The 19,217-nt window shown below is 46.0% G+C and overlaps 1 protein-coding gene across 9 annotated transcripts in view; it reads left to right on the forward strand.

The window, feature by feature from the left end:
• Nucleotides 1-19,217, forward strand: part of Ten-m (teneurin transmembrane protein Ten-m) — a 554,800-nt gene that overhangs the window by 501,765 nt on the left and 33,818 nt on the right. Inside the window, exon 1 of one of the 9 annotated variants that reach the window (XM_067359318.1) lies at nucleotides 384-2,131. The exons of 6 other annotated variants lie outside the window; for them this stretch is intronic. In XM_067359318.1, coding sequence (XP_067215419.1) covers nucleotides 2,026-2,131 — 106 coding nt within the window. In that variant the 5' untranslated portion in view covers nucleotides 384-2,025. Of the gene's footprint in view, nucleotides 1-383; nucleotides 2,132-19,217 lie in introns of those variants that run through there. 2 more of the 9 variants (XM_067359319.1, XM_067359320.1) reach the window with 2 other exon arrangements.

Genomic DNA, 19,217 nt, shown 5'->3' on the forward strand with positions numbered 1-19,217 from the left:
GAAAAAAGAATTAGTCAGAAATCGATCAAACAACAATTTATTTTAACTTAACGTGCCTTTTTTCTTAAAACAATCTTAAGCGATATCATTCCGCAAGATCTCTGGAAGGTTTGAAGCTCCAGTTTCGTTAGTTTCCGCGCAGATCCGTTCCTGGCCAGCGGAGATGGCAGAGAGAAGAGGTGTGAGAACCCGAAGAAGAGAGCCAGGCCAGGCGGTGGCGGTGCGAGAAAGGGAGCGGATCTTCTTTCTCGACGGGATCCGCTGCAGCATCAGTTGAGTAGTGGGTGCCGTGATCGTCGAGGACCGGCTGTTGTCCCCCCCCCCTCCCACCGGTAGTCCCCTCACAACCCCTCGCCCCACCATCATCCTCATCTCACCCGACCGTCGTCCTCCACCCTTCTTCCAAAATGCCCCTTACACAAACCTCCCCGCCGCCAAAGGATCTCCCTACTCTCTCTCTCTCTGCCTTCCCCCACCATTCCGGCATCCACAGTGTCGGGAGTCATCGGTTGCCCCTCTGTCCTCAGTCTGTCACCGACCGCGCAAGCGTGCGGTTCTCCTTGGAGTGAAGTGCGACCGCAGGAATCGTCTGACGCTCGTATTGTGCTCGTCGACGATCCGCGAGTATCGTGTCGCGTGGATTCCCGCGGGTCGGTGTTGATTACAACAATACGATCAGCAATTGGGTGCGACTGTGAAAGAAAAATAACTGTGATCTTAGATGTTGAATCGCTCGACGATAATCGACTGTCGAACGCGTGTCAAGTGATAGATCGGTATAGAAAAACGGTATCCTCGTGGATCGCGTGAATCGGTCGCGTGTACCGAGCGCTCGCGGTCACCTGAAATTTTCCCGGAATGCATTTTCGTATTCGCGTCCGCTGACACGGTCTGCACGACAGGACGTCGATCGACCGGCCGGCTCTCTCCTTCGGCGAAGTGACGTGACGCGAGAGGAAGCTTCCGGTTTCCGCGCTCGCGAGAGAGAAAAAGAGTTTCCCCCGACGTCGCCGGACAACGTCGATGGGAAGAAGGATCTTGTCGGTGGTCGCTTATCGATCGATCGAAACGTACGACTCCTACGGTGGAACGAATCGCCGACCCTCGTCAGCTGCGCGGATGGTACTTGGAAATTTTGGGAGAAACTCGATCGGTCCCACGCTGCGCTCTGTATTCAATTGGTCACGGGCTGGGTCTCGCACGGGTCACGAGACAGGGTTATTATTAATCTACATCGTGCGACGCTCTTCTCTACTCATTACCTCACATAAAGAAAGGATCGTCGGAGCGCATTAGATGTGCAATTCTGCCAGAGTACACTTTGATTCCACGGAAGCGTATATTCTGATTCTTCAAAGTACACACACACACACATGAAGCGCTCGAGACGGACCGAGCGACACCGAGCGTCCAAATTGCGAGAAAGTGAGAGTCTGTGAAATTTCGTGCATCGTGCAGTGCAGTGAACGAATGCGAGTGCGAATCGAAACAGCGACGGCCGTCGCAGAGGCAAAATCGCCGACGATGCATCTCGGAGTCTCCGACCTCGACGGATGATGACAGTCAGGCCGTGCGACTTGAAGAACAACAAGCATATTTTTTTTCCCGACCTTTTGCGCGGCACCGGTGAGTTTTTCCGCCGCGGTTCTTTTCTCGCCTCGTCGTATTTCATACGTGTGGCGTAGTTTAATTTGGAATACCGTGCTTTTTGCGCGCGCTTTGTCGCACGCGGACGCGCGGGCGCGCGCCCATCCATCGACGTCGCGGAGTTGCCCTTTGAAGTCCAAACCGGAAGGATCGTTTATACGAAGGCGAATACACACGGTGTCCGTTTCTCTACGTCTTGCGTGATTCGAGACGACGACGACGACGACAACGACAACGACGACGACGACGACAACAACGTCGTTGTTATATTACGCGTGTGATCGTGCCATCTTCTCCGCGCTTAACGCGGATCACAAGGTTAGTCGCGTGATCCCCCACGTTCGCGTCGATGACAAAGAGAAGTGAACACTCTGTTCAATGTGCGACCCTACCGCGTTGCTGGATCTAGTGCCAGGCGAGGGATTACTCAAGAGGCCGTCCATGGATTATAACGAGTACACGTACTGCTACGGCGGTGGTCGAGGTGGGTGGCATTTCTTTCCACGGTGCACTCTTCCCCGGGCCAGCGGCCCATCACCGCGGAACCAGTTCGCGCCCGTCGCGGAACGAACGAGATTTTCCATCGTTCGTGGCTCGATTGTGCGATTCGACGCATTCTTTGGCACGGTTCTCAAGCCGGCTTGTGGAGTATTGTAGAAGTATTGTAGATGCGGAATAAGACGCTGAGAAAAGAAGTAAAAAATGTAAAAAAATGTAAAAAAATAAGGGACTAACGAATATTATTTAATTAACTAATCTCCATCTAAGTGATATCGTTCAATTTCAATTAAATTTTGTTGAATCCAGATTATTTTAATTATTTATGAAACCGTCACGCCTGATGTTATATTATACATGGGGCGAGTGTCAAAATTATCGCTAATAATTTGATAATATTAAATTATGTACTATTGAGAAGATTGTCTAATATTAGGATATTGCGGAATTAGCGCGAATTTCTCACTCGGTGGTTTGCCTCGCGTTGAACTTTGCAAAATCGCGGATGATCCTGACGTATGTAACGACGATATTCTACTGTGTGTGAAATTTAAAAATGAAAGGTAGCTCTTCCATGAATATAGGAGAGAATATAGCCAATCAATCAAAGGGAATCGGAGTGTAGTTAAATATTTAACAATGCGAAATGGAGTGGCGTTGATAGAGTGGCGTTCCCGATAACTCGACTTCTCCACAGAAAAACACAGTGACTAATATTTTTATTAAAACTGACGTTTATTTATTTTTATTCGTTACCACGCTACTTCATATTATCCGGCTTTGTTTTGTTTAATACTGATGGCGATTTTGAGGTATATACAGTGCCTCTACGGAAGTGAATAACCCTTAAATTCTTAAATCAATGAAAATGTTGTTTGCCGTGATTTTGCACGAAAACAGCTAAATCGTAATACCGGATCGTATCTTCGCTCTTGGCAAATAATAATTAAGAACCCGTAAGAGCCACGCGATCCAACTACTCCCGCCTGTCGTGATAGAGCTTCTATTTTCGGCGCGAATCGATTGTCCCGAGGTAGCAGCTTCCCCCGCGGCGATGTAAAAAAGCAGCAAGACGAAAACATCCCCGTGGAGCAGAGGGTGTCACGCGACTGCATTATCACGCGGGCCCTATTTGTCAAGTCGACGTATCCAAGGCGTGACTCGGAGAAATTTTTTCGCATAGTAAAACTACTCGGTGGTGTATGTAAATGAAATTTTCCATTATACGCCTCTCTCACTCTCTTAACTATTCGACGATGAAAGCCGCACGTTTAATGGAGAAAAAAGAGGAAAACTTTAGACAGTACCTTACATAGTATCGTTAGTTACTATCGGCTCACTTGTCATCGTCACATATTTACCGTGTGGAACAAAATCGATCGAGGAGTCACGAAACGTTGATGGTGCTCATAATTCTGAATTTTATGCATTTCTAGCATTAGCGAATTGCAATTTCGCTTTAGATTTTCATTTCACATTATTATATGTTGCGCAACTCTATATTCTAGTTCTTCATCCGTGATATTAGAGAGAAAATAAGTTTAGCAAACTAGAACACGGATATTTTCGCGTGCTAAAATATTCGTGCACATGCTAATCATTTATTAATTAAATAGCTCTTTTGGGAAAATAATTTGCATGAATCTAAAGTCAAATGAATTATTCTTTAGTCCATTAAGTCCTGCGCATCTTTTCGCACTCTCCTAGCGTTATACGTTGCGTCTTTCGATGTAGGTGAGTTATACGTGCTATCCGTTGTCGAAAACAGGAACTTGTTTCATTTTGCAGAAGCACGCTGCAGTCCTTGAGCGGAATTCCGTTTTAAACTCTATTACGCGCAAGCACGACATTTCCATTAAGATTTTCCGACGGAGTGAACGGAAAAACGGGCATAATTATCGTTGCTGAAAAACGGGACGTTGCAGCGCGACGTTGCTTCTTGCCCAGCCGTCCCGTCACTCGATACTGCACTCGATACTGCACTCGATACTTGGAATTTCTCCGCGTTCAAAATAGCCTTTTCTCGAGACTCACGAATCAGAGTCCGTCCGATGTGACAGATGATACATTCCCACGACTACGTTTGACACTGACAGTAGCTAATGTGACAAACCACGATTTAATTATCTTTCAATTATTGACGTGAACTCATTCTTGTACAATTATTCGGCAGCGCATAATTTCACTTCACATAGCTCTTCACGATCTCGAAAACAGTTTCTTACGCGGATAACGACTTCTCGGAGTTTGAGCTTAATAACTTTTCGCTGTAACAAATCAAAGTAAAACTTTTTTTTTTATAATTTTTGGGATACAAAAGTTTAAAAAAATTATTGTGTCTTTGGAACAGTGATGTTGTCGAGGCATTTAATTTCTTTAATGCGGATTTACTCGAACTGGAAGTGCGATTGACTGAAAACTGCGAATTGACCAGACTGTGACTTAGTATCTCCATTTCGCGCGATGGGAAAGCTGCCATTTCTCGAAGATCCGCTGCGGATCTCGTTCCGACTTCGCGATAGCGTTCGAGCCGCGATAAAACCTCCATCCCCGGCGCGAATCGATCGCCCGCGGGCGCAACACTTTCACCGGGTGAGCGCGGAGGGTCGAAGAAGGGTAGGGGGGGAAGGGGGACTCGGGGAAAAGCTACGGGAAGAACGACAACGCGCGAGAGACACACGAGGCAGGGGGTTGGGAGAAAGGGAGCGGTTGCATTACCACCACGCAGGAGCCGTATTTATCACTCTGACATTTCCAAATGTCGCGCGGTTTATCAGGTGTTCCCCCGGTAGAAACCTTAAGGTACCTTCGCACGAATGCACGCCCACCGAGAGCGCGTCCGTGAGAGAGCACGACGAGCGCGAACGCGCATGCATTGCATCGGCGACGTCATTAAATTTACATAATAAGACGTCGCGTGGTGGTCGAACACCACGTCGCCGTCGTCGTAGTTGTCGTAGTCGTTCTCATAGTTGTAGTCGTAATCATAGTCGTTGTCGTCCTCGCCGTCGTTGTCATCGAAGCTGCTGGTACTAGCGGTGCAGCTGCCGCGATCACCGGTAATTGAATGGAACGGGTTTAGCGCTTCGGTAGGGCTAGAATGAAAGAGGTGGTGTCAACAAAAATGTCGGGCGATCGGTCGTCCTGCGCTGCTGCGTCTTTCCTCCGATCTCGGAGCCTGATCGATCGCTCCGGGAGTAAATGACGGCGAAACATGAAGCCGCAGGCTTCATTTATCGAATATCGTCAGAAAATTCGCACTGCTTAAGTCTGATATTTTCCTCAAAATGTGAAGCAATATTTTTTTTCATTACCGCAGTTACTTATCGAAAAAATCACTGCAATTTCTGTCAAATCAGTAAACCTGGATTTCGTGAATAATTTGCGAATCAAAATAATACATTATTATACTATACAATTTATTGAGAGAAAAACGAATTTTCTTCGCAGCTTCTTAAGCAAGCGAGACATTTTCGCGAAGAAGTAATCTTTCCTCAGCTTTACGAGAGCTTTATATTTGCATGACGCCACGTCAAGATATATCTTCCTCTCTGAAGAGATTAAAGCAATTGGTTGCGCACTTTTTCTCGCCGCTGCTGCTCCGAATGCTAATTTCTCCGCGAAAGTGTGCCATAGCGCCGGCAACCTAAATTCGCACAACTTCTGTAAGTTTTTTACCAAAGATTAGATAAAAATTTCAACGATGCTCGAATAGTAATGATGTCGCGAGAAAATGGGTCAATTGCATTGATTTAATTATTTCCCATTGATTTGCGCGATAAATCGCAACGTTCGTTGTATCCACCGCCGCGCTACGCCGCTGCGAACGTGACCAATTCGCCCGCGGCGCCTCTGCGCGACGCATTAAAGTTATTCACTTTAACTATTTTCAAGTTGCGAAGCGACTCCCGGGTCCCTCCCGGGGGTGTACCAGTCCGCGCTGTGTTCCTGAATGCGCCGTAACGATCCCTCAGAACGACAGACAAGGTAGAGCAGGGGCATCCAACCCTCGCGCGCTCACGCCGCTTCCGGTTTCCGGCACAACGCGCGAATTTCGCGGTGTATTCCACCGTCGCGAACTTTCGGTAATGCAGAAATAAAACAAGCCTTGAATTCGCGATCGTTTATGGGGGAAGAGCGATGCGTTTGTGCGGGCACGCGCGATCGGCGATCCGCGTCGGCGATTTCGAAGGAATTTCAAATGAGCGAGTGCAAAGCGATGCAAATGGCAGGTGCAAGAGATGCAGATACAGCTTGCACGATTTTTTCGCGGCAACTTAAAGATAAGTGTTGTATATTCTGGTTATTCTTATCATCCTCTGTCATTTTATATAATTACAAAAATAAGACTAATTTGAATACTGGAAATCGCATCAGATAACGCATCGATATTTATAGCGAAGTAATTTTAATTTTTATTAACAGATCGTATGGATATTCCTGTTTTAGAAACGTGGTTTGTCAAAGCAATTTTAAAAGGTTTCGATATTTTTATCTCAATGTATGCATAGACTCTCGATCCAGATTTGCAGCATGCAATATGCGAATCACTCCGAAATCGCAGGAAATGTCAATCTCCGGAAACGTGCTTCCAATTTAAATCTGGCCGCAGTTTAAACAGACATATAGAAATAACGGATTTAAATAAATTAATTAATAATATTCGAGCGCGCATTATTTTTTTCAGCGAACGAGAGACGACGCGCGTATATATAATAAACTCCTCATTAACGGACTCTCCACGCACGCGCGCATCTAGCCATAATATTATATTATAATCGCGCTGATCTTCCGACGTGTATTAAGTCGTTGAACACGATGTCCAGAATTACCGACGTACGAGTAAGAGAGAGAGAGATTCGGGGCGTAGGGGGAGAGGGAGCCTTTGTAATAACCTTCCCGGAGCGAGCGCGCGCCTATTACCGCCTCGAGCGCTAAAATACCTATATGACGGGGCCGGCCTTCTTGAATTACGCGGCAGGCTGCTCCGTCGAGATTAACGTCTCGTAATAACAAGCGCTCGCGCGATGGTGTAAGGTGGTGCATGTACGGTGGCGCGGCGTCCCCCCCGCGCCCGGCCCCAAGAGCGAAGGGAAGAAACGATCTGAGTGAGGCGACGAGGCCGCGGCGGATTCCTTCTCTCGCCGACGGCTTCGATTCCTCGTTAGAGGCACGTGCGTGGTTATCGGTTGCTCGTCTACGTCGCGTTGAGAGAAAGAGAGAGAGAGAGAGAGAGAGCAGTCCGGCTTCGCCTCCGCGCGCAGTCTAATTGCGACCAAAGTTCACGCGGGATAAAGGCGCGCGCCTCCCTTCTATACGCGCGATCCAAGGATAGAGCTGGTGGTGAAGAAAGGACGCCGCGTGCGCGAAGCCGACAAGCAATTACCGTTCTCTCGGATCGATAGGGTCGATCCGCCGCCGGTGTCATTATCGTCAGATGAACGAAGACGAGCCGTTCTCTCTCTCTTTCTCTCTCGCGCGCTCTCTCTCTACTTGGTCCTCTCATCGAGCAAAGACGACCGCAAACTTTGATGCAGCCCCCGCTGCGGACGCGAAATTGAGTAATCTCGCGGCTTCGTTCCATCGCGCGACACGCGAACTTGAACTTTTCAGCATGATCGAGATTCTGACGTCGTCGTTCGCTAGATTTCGAAGGATTCGAGAGACAGCTCCCGAATCGACCAAGCCGCATACGAATATCTTCATTTCCAATAGAATAATTAAAATATAATATAATAAGTGTTATTTAAAGCTTTAATAAAAAATTTACCTTCTTAGCTAACGGATAGTAAACGATTTTGCTATTAGTATTTTGTATTATTACAAAATTTTTTAATTATCTGGCGATGGAACGAAAAATGATTACGAATGATTACGAAAAGCTTTATTAGGTATACATTACAAAATAGTTAACTTTTTCCCTGTTTCGAGCCTAGAAATATGCGGGGAACCACTGGAAAATCTCGATTTATGAAAATGAAAAACTTCGTGGAATTTATACGAGCTGAGCTGATATCTATTTTCTCAATTTATGAAAATGAAAAACTTCGCGGAATTCATACAAGCCATCCTACCTATTCCGAAAAAAAAAATATAATTTAACATTCCGCTCTGCAGGTCATGCGTTATTTTACAAAGTACACATCGATAATAGATAGCAACTATTTACAAGATTAAATTTACCGCATATGTACATATATATACGATGTAATGATAAAAATGTGTGTGTGTCCATTGCATTACATGATACCGCATGTGTGTACACAACGCACGCGAGTAACGTATACTTGCCGTATCCGTTTCTTCGCGCAACCTACGAGTTTGTTTGCTTACCCCGTATCTTGTTCCGCGGGATCGACGGAGCTGCCATTTTCCTCGAGTAGTCGAGGGAAGTCATTTCGACCGAACCGTAAAACGCATCGTACCGTGCCCGGCCAAACTTTAATACATACGCCTCGGCGGATGCCGCACTCGAAATTGAGCAATCTTGCACCCCATGAAGCTATCCTCCATCGCAAACTTGCAACTTCGGTATTCCTAGAGTGCCTCGACCACTGGGCAACTAATTTAGTGGTTTCCTTGGTACGAGACGAACTCGACACTTTTGGTCGTGAAATTGGTATTCCATTGGTCCGTGGGCGCCGTCGCCATTTCTCGGAATAGAATCTTGTTTATAATCCTGTCTTATTAAAAAATTCACCTCCTTATTTCAAAACGCGCGTTTTTCGAACGCAAATATGAATTCGTGTTTAGTGAGAAAACAGAATTAAGTATTCATTCGATGCTGGAAAGTTAGTTTTCTGTTTATATTGATCGTTTCACTCCAATTGCGAACTAAAATGCAAAGAAACTAATGCGCCGGAGAGTTGTACAAAGTTACACTTTAAATTCCAGTGCGGAATATTATAAAATCGATTATTTGATAAACGATGATACGGATTAAGGGGAGAAATTCGCCCGGTATTCGCCTGATGAAGCTTTCTTCGATCGCGCGATGTACTGCAACGCGGAAGAATATTCCCGTCGATTTAACAAAACTTGGATTCTTATTAATAGTAGCGCCGCTACGGATATCGGTTATCCGTTCGGCCGCGAGTTGGTTCGGAAAATGTGATTGCTCGAGCAAAAGTTCGGCGGGAGTGGCGGAATCTCGGCGGCGTAAGGACGGCTGGTCCTGGGGACGAACGACCCCCAGGATCGTCTTCTACGATCTCCTCTCGACGGCGGGCCTCCTTCCAATATCCACGAGCTGCCAAACGCAGAATTCCCTCTTCCCTTCCTCCTCGCCCACATCGCCCGCCGCTCTCCCGGATCTCCTACTCTTCCCTGTCGTCCTGCCCCCTTACCTCCCTCGCGCGCTTCCTTCCTCCTTCCCTCCTTCAACCCCGCCGCGTGAGAGCTACCTCTCTTCGCTCTATCCTCGCCAAACGGCCGCGCGGCATCGATTTTAACCTCGGCTTTGCGGATTTATTTCGGCCCCGGTGCCTTAACCGACCCGAGAGAGCCGTGTGTGTCGGCGTATTTCTCTAAAGAAATCATTTCCTTTCGCGCGATTACGGAGGAGGAATGGCGATGTAGAGATCGGGGAAAATCATAAGGGGGTAGTACAAACGTCGCGCGGGGTACGCCGGCGATAAATTTATACGCCGCGACCGCACGATGCACACACAGTTATCGCGCCGATCTCGCTCTCTCGAGCCTCTCCCGCACGAGGTTTCCGGGATGAGAACCGATAAACATTTTACGATTCCTCTTGCTTCTTCGTACATAAGGAAGCGCGTTGACTCGGAGTGATTCTTTAAACGGAGCGTAGCGGTGGATTAACAAAATTGATTGCATTTGAAATATCATAGGATTAAAAATTGATATATTCACAATTTTTAGAAAACGAAAAAGAACGTACCCAATTATTACTCAATTCAATATAGAAGAAACCTCTCATAAATCCGCAACATAATTTGGCGCCGAAGTAAATCCGTGGACATAATGGATATCGTTGCAGACGTCGTTGGCAGATATCCTAGGCGATTCCGACGAAATCTATCGACCTATCGGCGCCTCCTATGAACGCGGCCCTATTCATTAGGTCTCGTGCGCCGCGAGAAATCGAGATTCGAAAGTTTCCGACGCGGGGGGAATTGAGGGAGGCGGGAGGAGAAGCGCAGGGAGGAATCGGCGCGTCCTAAATCACTCCTTTCTTTACGTAGGTGTACTAACGACTTCGCCTCCTCCGCAGCCTGTAATTAATAGTCGGACCGCGTTCCTCGGATCCTATATCACCGCGGAAGAGAAAACGCGCGCGAGATAACCGGAGATCTAAAGGATCGTAAAGGACGTACAGATCGTAGAGGGCCGATAATACATGCTGGGCAAGAACGATCGAACGGGGAATGAGATCGTCGGTGATTTCTATCGGCTGTTAATTGCGCCGATTAACGGATAGATGGACGTCGAGAAGTCCGGTGCGCGGCAACCGGTTAACGCCCGCGCGCGTCCGCTCGTTACTAATTAATTCCAACGCTCCTCGCCCCTGTCTCGAGGTAAGAGCCGCTAAACCCGTGTACAGATCGTAGATTTCCAATTGCCGCCCGTGTCGCCTGATCGTAAAGCGCCGGGCGAACGTAACGCAAGTACAGCTCGTCGATCTGCGTGAGATACATGGGTAATCGTTAGCAGCGCTTTACGGCCGACACCATTACCGTAAACGTAAAACATTATACGGCGGAGCTCTATTAAACGACCGGCTAATAAATAGCTTGCTGGAGCGTGTGCGCGCTGTACTGCATTTGGCTTCCCCTCAAAAGCCGATTCGTGTATCGCTTGATCACGTAAAACTAGATGTAGCTGGCGCGTACTATTCAACCTGCAAATTAAATGATAGTGTGGAATGCCTCGAGGTGTTGTCGAGATACGTTTACACCCACATTAATCCATACTAATTAATTTTGCGAAGGTTGTCCGCTCGCATATTAGATCGTTTATATAACCGACGTTCGATGTTATCGTAAAATCATGTAATGATCGAAAGAAAATATTGTTGCTGCCGCGATGAACTTGCGCGATATCCGAAAAATAAAGAAGTTTACCGTCGATGTTATTCTATCTTTGATAGATTGTTTTAAGCTCCACAAAATTTAGTTGACGGTTATAAAAAAATTATTATATTTATTACTTGGTGTTTCTTTTTTTAGACTTTATTTGTAGACATTATTTTCTTTTGCCAGATTTTATTTCGGAATTTAGTTAAAACTCCGTTTGCAAACTTTATTTTATTAATACAAACATTAATACGTTATCCGATATGAATGTGATATAATATACATAGAAAAGACATAAGGCTTACGTCTTTTTACTTATTCTTATTACTTATTCTTATTAGACTAAGCCACACTGAAAGCAAACGGATATCTTGCATCAATGTAAATCCGTAATATAGTCCTCGCATCACTGGCCGTTGCAGCAATTCTCTCGAGACAGGGATCGAGCCGGTATCGATGATACTTAGCCGTTCGACCACTCACTTCGTGAAACAATAATGCGACTCGCTCGACGACAACGACGACGACGGCCGATCCGCGACAATTGCGAGCCCGGAGCCACCCACGCGTTCTAGATCGCCGAGAGCCCCTTTGAGCTCGACGGGGCAATTTATCCGCGGCCGTGTCCGTGCGATACGTGTGTATATGCATTGGGCGTGCGTAAAGCGGTATCGTTATCGGATCACACGAGTTGCGGTATTTCGCGCGGCGCGATGCGGCCGGCCGACCAGATATTATGACGTCTACGCGCGAGAGAGAATCGCCCACGAGAGATCGTCGGTCCACGATCATCGATCGGCGATAATGGGCGGCAATGCGGACACACACGTGGGCGAGGTACAAGCTCGCCGACTCTCAGACCGCAAAAGTTTGCCGATGGGAACGACTTACGGCGAGTCGGGGTGTTAGCGGTGTTTCGGTCCGGTGCGTTTCTTCGGTGCCAAATTGCAGCAATTTTACGAGTGACTTTGTTGCCGTTCGGTCTTTGGAACTTCGAAATTACAGACCGTTTCACTCGACCGAAATAACTTATCATTGTTAGAAAATGATCAACTTCCAAAACAAATACAGATATCCGGATGAACAAACTGCAACTGCTTCAAATAGTTGCAAACTTATTTTTTATATTGCAGAAACTTTCATTATGAAAAGAATTACGTGTCTATGAATATAAACACGTTTGTAATTTTGAACGAAATGTTTATAATTCCAGAAATATTTAGCTATCAAGAAACAAATGCTCGAAAAATTCAAAGTTGCAGCTCCGTGTTTTCTTAATTGGCGTGAGGGAACACGCGAAACCGGTCGTATGATATACGAACTTGCTCGGCGATCGTTCGCGTGAACACATACAGAGCGTTTTCCACATATTTTGGCTGGCCAATGCAGTTCACCGAAAACAGGGTACCAATTATATCGGCCCCAATTCCTCACATCCTGCACTTTGCTCGCGAACGCTTCATACCCGATCAGTGTGTTCTCGATCGATATTCTCTCATAATGTAGAACTTCTGCACGAACAGACATGATCTGAAAAAAATTAATTGCTGTTATGATAAAAAATTAACGTATATTATCGTATGCGCTTAATTATGAACATGGGCACGAAATGTATATGATATTAATTATATGAGCGTAAATTATTGATCTTAAAACAAGTTTGTAATGTTAATTTTGTATTTATGACTTGATAAACATAAAAATATAATATATTTTATTTTTTTATCAGGATTACATTTCACTATAAAATAATAATAATTAATTTGATTGAAAGATTTTTACTAAACTTTGATTTATCATATAAAGTTTTTTTATTTCCACTGATATATCATTTCTAACTTTAAAAGGCTTCTTGGAGCGTTAAAATCGGCTCACGGAGAAAAAGATATAAGTGAAATTCACGCTACTTGACTAATAACAATTTTTGTGCGGGATGTCAGGGATATCCTACGAGCTTTCACATGAAAGCGAAAGGTAGAGAGTTAAGGGTCGAGCATTCATACTCGGATTCACACGATCAGACGCTTTGATTTCGACCTCCGTTTCCCGTCTGGAAAACGCCTCGTCTTTCCACGCTCGGCTTAGTCTTTCTTCCCTTCGGTACGGAGGAAAGAATCGCCGAGGGTGTCGTATCGAGGTGCTTCGTGGAGGTCCACTCGAACATACCAGACACGCCGGACTCCGGTCGTAAAAAGAGAGAGCGAGTAGCCACTCGCGCGGCGGCGGCGGCGGCGGCGGCGGCGGTGGCGGCGGCTTTTCCACTACCGAGCGGCGCGTGCACGGCACATAAATTCTAATGGGAAACGAATTAAGCCGCCCCATTTTCTCGCCCGAGCCCCTTATTTTCGCCGAACGTGAAAAGTTTTCAGCGTACCTTGGCGCGCACCGGCGAAAAGATCCTCCCAGATATATCGTACTTAATGCAACTGCCCCTGCGCGTTATACGTACGTGCGTAATAACTCTCGCCGACAGAAATTCTCCGGGCCGTGTATCATCCAAAGCTACAGCTTAAATACGATAGTATATTTGCGATGAATTGCACAGTTTTAGACTCGGCGGAATTACTACTGCATCCGATGAGGAGAAAATGTATTAATTCTTCGAATTTACGCGCGCGAGAGATTCAAATAGATATACATAATTCTATCGGAGCACAGTTTTATTCGTGCTGCTGACGAGTTTTCTCAATTTCGGTTTTCCTAATTCCGAGCCGAAAATACGCGACGAAAGTACGGAAACGTTATTAGTTCACGCGCGCGCTCTTTATAAAGCGTCACTTCATAGCGGCGCATCTCGTTTGTAGAGACGAGTTTTCATCGCGATTTTCTTCGGGACGCGCTCGTCGGAGTTTTCGCTATTCAAAGAGGGGAAACGCGTGACAAGCACCGCGGCGCGGGTGTGCGCGCACTTTTTTTTTTATCAGCTACCATTTATTTCGACTTCCGTCCTCCCTGTTAACTCCCACGGACTTGGCCGCCGTGGAAAAGCTAATTTCGATTTTCCAGGACACCGGCGTGCCGTGAAAAATCCAATGGTCGAGCTGGCGGCGGGAAAGCGTTCCACGAATTCTCGCTGCTCTCCGACTTCGCTCGGTCTATCCTGCTCCCTTTATTTTCGAGCCACGTAAATTCTAATGGGAAACGAATTAAGTCTTTTTTTCCTATCTTCCTCTCTCTCTTTCTCTCTCTCTTTCTCTTTCTCTTTCTCTCGCCGGCGGACCGCTTCTCCTCGTGGAGTTTCCACTTTGTCCATAGGAAAAACGAGCGCCGCCGCCGACGCCGCGCCATTCCGCGCGGTTTAAGGCCGCCGAGAGATGCGATGCTCGACTTCATCGTACAGATGTTAGTGCATTCGAACTTACACGGACGTGCGAGCTCGTCCGGATGGACGCAGGGACGGCTGAGAGGATGTTTCTGCCAAATTACTACTAAATTTTGCAAAATAATTAAGTTTTTTTTTTATAAAGAGGGAAATGTAACAAAATACAATTGCATTACGTTAAATTAATAAAGTTAATAATCTGATTATAATTATAACAAAAAAATTAAATATATACAACATATAGAAATGTTAAATATTTGAAGCATATATACTTATTGAAATACTCACATCTGTATTTTCTCAGCGTCAAGTGCGGCAACTGTAATCTGATTTGGAAATAAATTTTGTAAGATATATAGTCGATCCAAGCGTCGTAAAATCTTCTGACCGGCCCTGCCCGGACGTGTATGTACGTAGGTACGCGCGAAAATGTATGTAATGCGAGGGTAAGGGACGGGGCTCACATAGGGCGTAGAACGAGCATGAGGGTAAAGAACCGCCGCTATCGGCCCTCCATCCATCCCCCCTTGCGCCTTTCCCGACCCTCCCGTTCTCCTCGTCTCTCCCGCCGCGCCGCGTCTCCTCCGACTTCCAATTAAAACTGTTTCGCCCTACCCGTGCTTTTTCCCTTCTTCCTCTCTCCTTTCTTTCCCCCCCAAGCGGCCGGTACGCCCCTTCATTTTTCAAGATTTTCCTCTGATGCCAGAAGGAAGCGAGAAAGAGAGTCTCGAGAGGGCTTTTCCTTCGCTTTCGGGTCACTCGACGACGAAAATCTCCTAACGAGACGTAATGCGACGACGTCGCGCGCGTCCGACCCGCTGATAAAACGAGAGGATCGACTCGACTCGCTCTTGAAGAACGGAAGCGCGGAGATTAGTAGTGATTATTGACAGGGCTCGTTTAAAAGCCAGTCGCGATGACTGAAGTAACGAAGGCACGAAGCACGAGTCTCTGTAATTGGAATATAGATCGGAGAGATCTGTTTCGTTTTGCAAATTAAATTCCGCTTATAATTTTTTTAATAAGAAACATGAGCAAAAATAAATAATATATATAAAATTAATAAGAACGGTATAATTGATTATATTATATCGCGAAATTAGGCGCGAGCAAATCACGGTGGATTGCGATCTCGACGAAGTGACGAGAAGATCCTTCGCTCACGGGAGGTGTACGTAATGCTTCGTTTCGCGCAATATCTTTAATGAGACTAATCGCGCGCGTAGTTAAGCGTTTTATCGTAATTAAATTATAGTAAATTGATGCGGATGCACACGCGCGTACGGCGGATGATGCACCGCGCGGCAGAAAATTTCCGCGAAAACTTCCGGATATTGCGATAAATTGCGAACGCTACCCGATACTACAGCGACGTAGTGATTCCCGGAGTAAAGTGGTTGTTTCACAAATTCTGGCATGGCTTCCATAAGTTCCGGGATAGCACGAAGCAGCGGCTGAAGCGCGACGGTGGCGGCGGCGGCGGCGGTGGCGGCGGCGGCGGCGGCGGCGGCAGCGGCGAGGTATACGTACGTAAACTCAAGATAACTCAACCGCTTTAGGATTCGCCGGGAGGTACCGAGAAGCCTAGAGGATCTCCCGGTATATCCGACGTTGTGTGTGATGCGGCTGATGGAAGAACCAAAATAGCGTATATCCGTTCGATAATATTTTTATAAGGTTCCCTCTCGCGTCGCACACGCAGAGCCTCGAACGAGTCCGATATAATTCAAGCGATCTGTCAGAAATCCCTCGACACGAGGGTGAATACAGTTCACAGCAGTTCGTATCGTTTATTTTTAACTTCCCGATAAGTGGAAACGATCAGTTATCTTGCGATAAGTATAAACAATGTCGCTCACCTCGAGATAGATAACAGCTCGCTTCGAATGTTGGACTATTTGCGCCTCCGACGAAACGACTGCTTGACAAGTTTATTTATAAATATCTATGACGAAAATAATTATTTCTAACTATTTACCTCTTCTTAATTTTTAAAAAAGTCATCTATAAATTTATTTAAGAAGAGAAAGTAATACATTATTTTATAAATTTTTTGTTATGACAAAATCGAATTGTTATCTCTGTAATTTGCATATCTTTCTCGAAAATCAATTACGTATACATTTAATGTAATTGTGTAGGAATCGCTGTAATATAGATGGACATAAACCGTAGATAAGCAAGGCATTTTTTTCCCGCTGCTGTGGATTTATGAAATTACCAACACACGCGACGAGCCTCTCACAGGATTGCCGCTGGCACGTGGAAATATGCGCAGCTTTATCCGGCGTGCGATATAGTATTAATTCGTTCCGCACCGAAAGCTAATCCAGACACGAGACTAACCCTTGTTCATTTTCTTCGCCCAGCGTCCCAAAATTCGTCCACTCTGCTCTTTGATACGTGACCAGGCTCCCGAATCGTTTGTTCACTTTTCCCCTCCTAAATCTCTGTGGATATTGCTACGATGTTTCTTTATACGGTATTTTATCTCGGCACGGTTTCACACGAGAGTCATACTTTTTCGGCGAAAAATGGCGCGGTGGTACAATTTATCTTTTATCGGAAACGGATACTGAAGACTTAAGCAATCCGCAACAAACCGCTAGTCAAATATACTTTACTTAATCATTGTTTTTATTTATTTTTTTTTTTTCAATTTTTTATTTACATTACAAAAATTATTATCAGTATCAGTTCTCGTATCAAAATATCAAAGTGTACATTTAATTAAAACATCCATCGTTCTCGTGTGCGTTACTATTGAATTATATCCCATGCTTGTAATATTCAATTAACAAACTCATTCGACGAAACTCAAAAATCAAACAATACTATCGGACACGTCGATTCATCATCTTGGTGATCCATTAAAACTGTGAAGAGGCTTTTAACGGGATCGGATTGCATCACGATGCGAGCAATCGACCAATTGCTGTGTCAAGAATCTCACTTTCCTCATACGGTTGTGTGCCAGTTAGCCTTTTCCATGCCGAAGGAGAGCCACCTCCAATGATCCGAAGACAAGCCGTGACGATCTTGGAGAACCTCTTGATTCGAGCGCGCGCACGGGCGAACGATTCGTACCTGAGGAATCTCGGGGAAAAAAAGGGAAGTACCTTCTCTAATAAATTCCATTAGGCATGGGCTCTTGCTCGTAAGGGCCCCGATATTATGTTACGCGTTTTGACGTGCGCTCTGAATGGTCGGCGCATCCATTACGCGGCCCGGTGTGCGCTACAACGGGTCTTCGAGGTCAGGGCTCATTCAAGCCCGAGGGGTCCTCTATGACGACGTTCTTTTGGCGCTCCTTCCACCTCTTGGGTCCCTTCGCCGGTAGGAGGACCCAGTCCGCGCAAACCAGGCGAGCATAATTCGATTCACGGATGCTTCGCTTCTTCTTACCCCGCGTGCACGCATCCTTTGTCGCGCGATGCTCATCCTGGATACCGGATAGCGCAAGGATCGGTTCTACCTTTTGTCGACGCTTGAACTTTCTTTCTTCCTCTCTCGGCCCTCCGGTCTGTTTTTATTTATTCTCCTCGAGCGACGATGAGGTCGCGTTCGCAGTCTCCTTCTCGCACGTTCGAGACTGTTAAAACGGCGGGAAAAGGAGTGACAACGACGGAGTGAGATCTTCTTGAAGTAACTGTCGGGACAATACCCACTCCCGCCGATCTATTAGCAAGAATAACGACGTGCCGCAGACTCTTCTGCCTCGATGACTCTGCAAGGATGAATAGACCCGCGCGGCTTCTGTCGAGCGCCCGAGCTCTCGAGTCGCACGAACGTTTCGTGCGTAACGAGCGGATTCTGGGGTTAACAAGTTTCGGGCGTTCAGATAGAAACGGGTCGACGAGGCGCGCCGTCGATCTCTCAGTGTCTTCTTCCGCGAAATTCCTATTAACAGAAATTATCCGGCGACGTTTTGCATGCCGTAACAAGATCGAGGAAACGTCGCCATTAAAAATGTACCGTGTATATGTCTATGTGACATATATAAGTCACGTAAAATTGATGCGTATATTTAATATCGTGCACTTTGATTTTGGAGTTTAGCAACGGCACTGTTGTATTAATTAAAATTTAATATATAGCCACCATTGGGAAATATTAATATAAGGATTCATATTTAATCGCCGAATACATCCGGGCGGGGGATATAATAAAAGAATTTCACATTCGGAATTACGAATATGATTATTACTAATTACGTCAATACATTAATTTGCTCGCTAATTATACGATGTAATAATCGCAGCTTACATACGTATATCATTATTCACTCGTGTTCTAAATGCGAATGCAAAAACGGCTATTTTTTCCGAAACGCCTTTTAACCTTTTCGAAGAAAAAAAAAAAAAAGGGACAACATGTCCTTGAAGCGTCACGCCAGTTTACGCGTCTCTATCTTTGTCGATGAACCGATGCGCATTGGTAGTAATGCCAAATGGTGCTTTCCTAGGGAGCGGGATGCGAGGAGGGGCGTAAGAGCGAAATGTCGAAACTGGGAAAGTTCGGTCGTAAAAGGGTCGAGCACTCTTGGCTGAACCAAGTCGGGCGACGGAAGGGACGGGGCGGCGGGAGGAAGGGTAAGCGAGGCACGAATCGAAGTTGGTAGCTACAGCGGACGGACGGGTGGAAGGACGAAGGGGAGACGAGCACGCGATTAGACGAGATTGAGAAAGTCCTTTGTCGTCGCACGGGATAAA

The sequence above is a fragment of the Linepithema humile genome, chromosome 7, assembly GCF_040581485.1.
Source record: "Linepithema humile isolate Giens D197 chromosome 7, Lhum_UNIL_v1.0, whole genome shotgun sequence".
Classification (NCBI taxonomy): Eukaryota; Metazoa; Arthropoda; class Insecta; order Hymenoptera; family Formicidae; genus Linepithema; species Linepithema humile.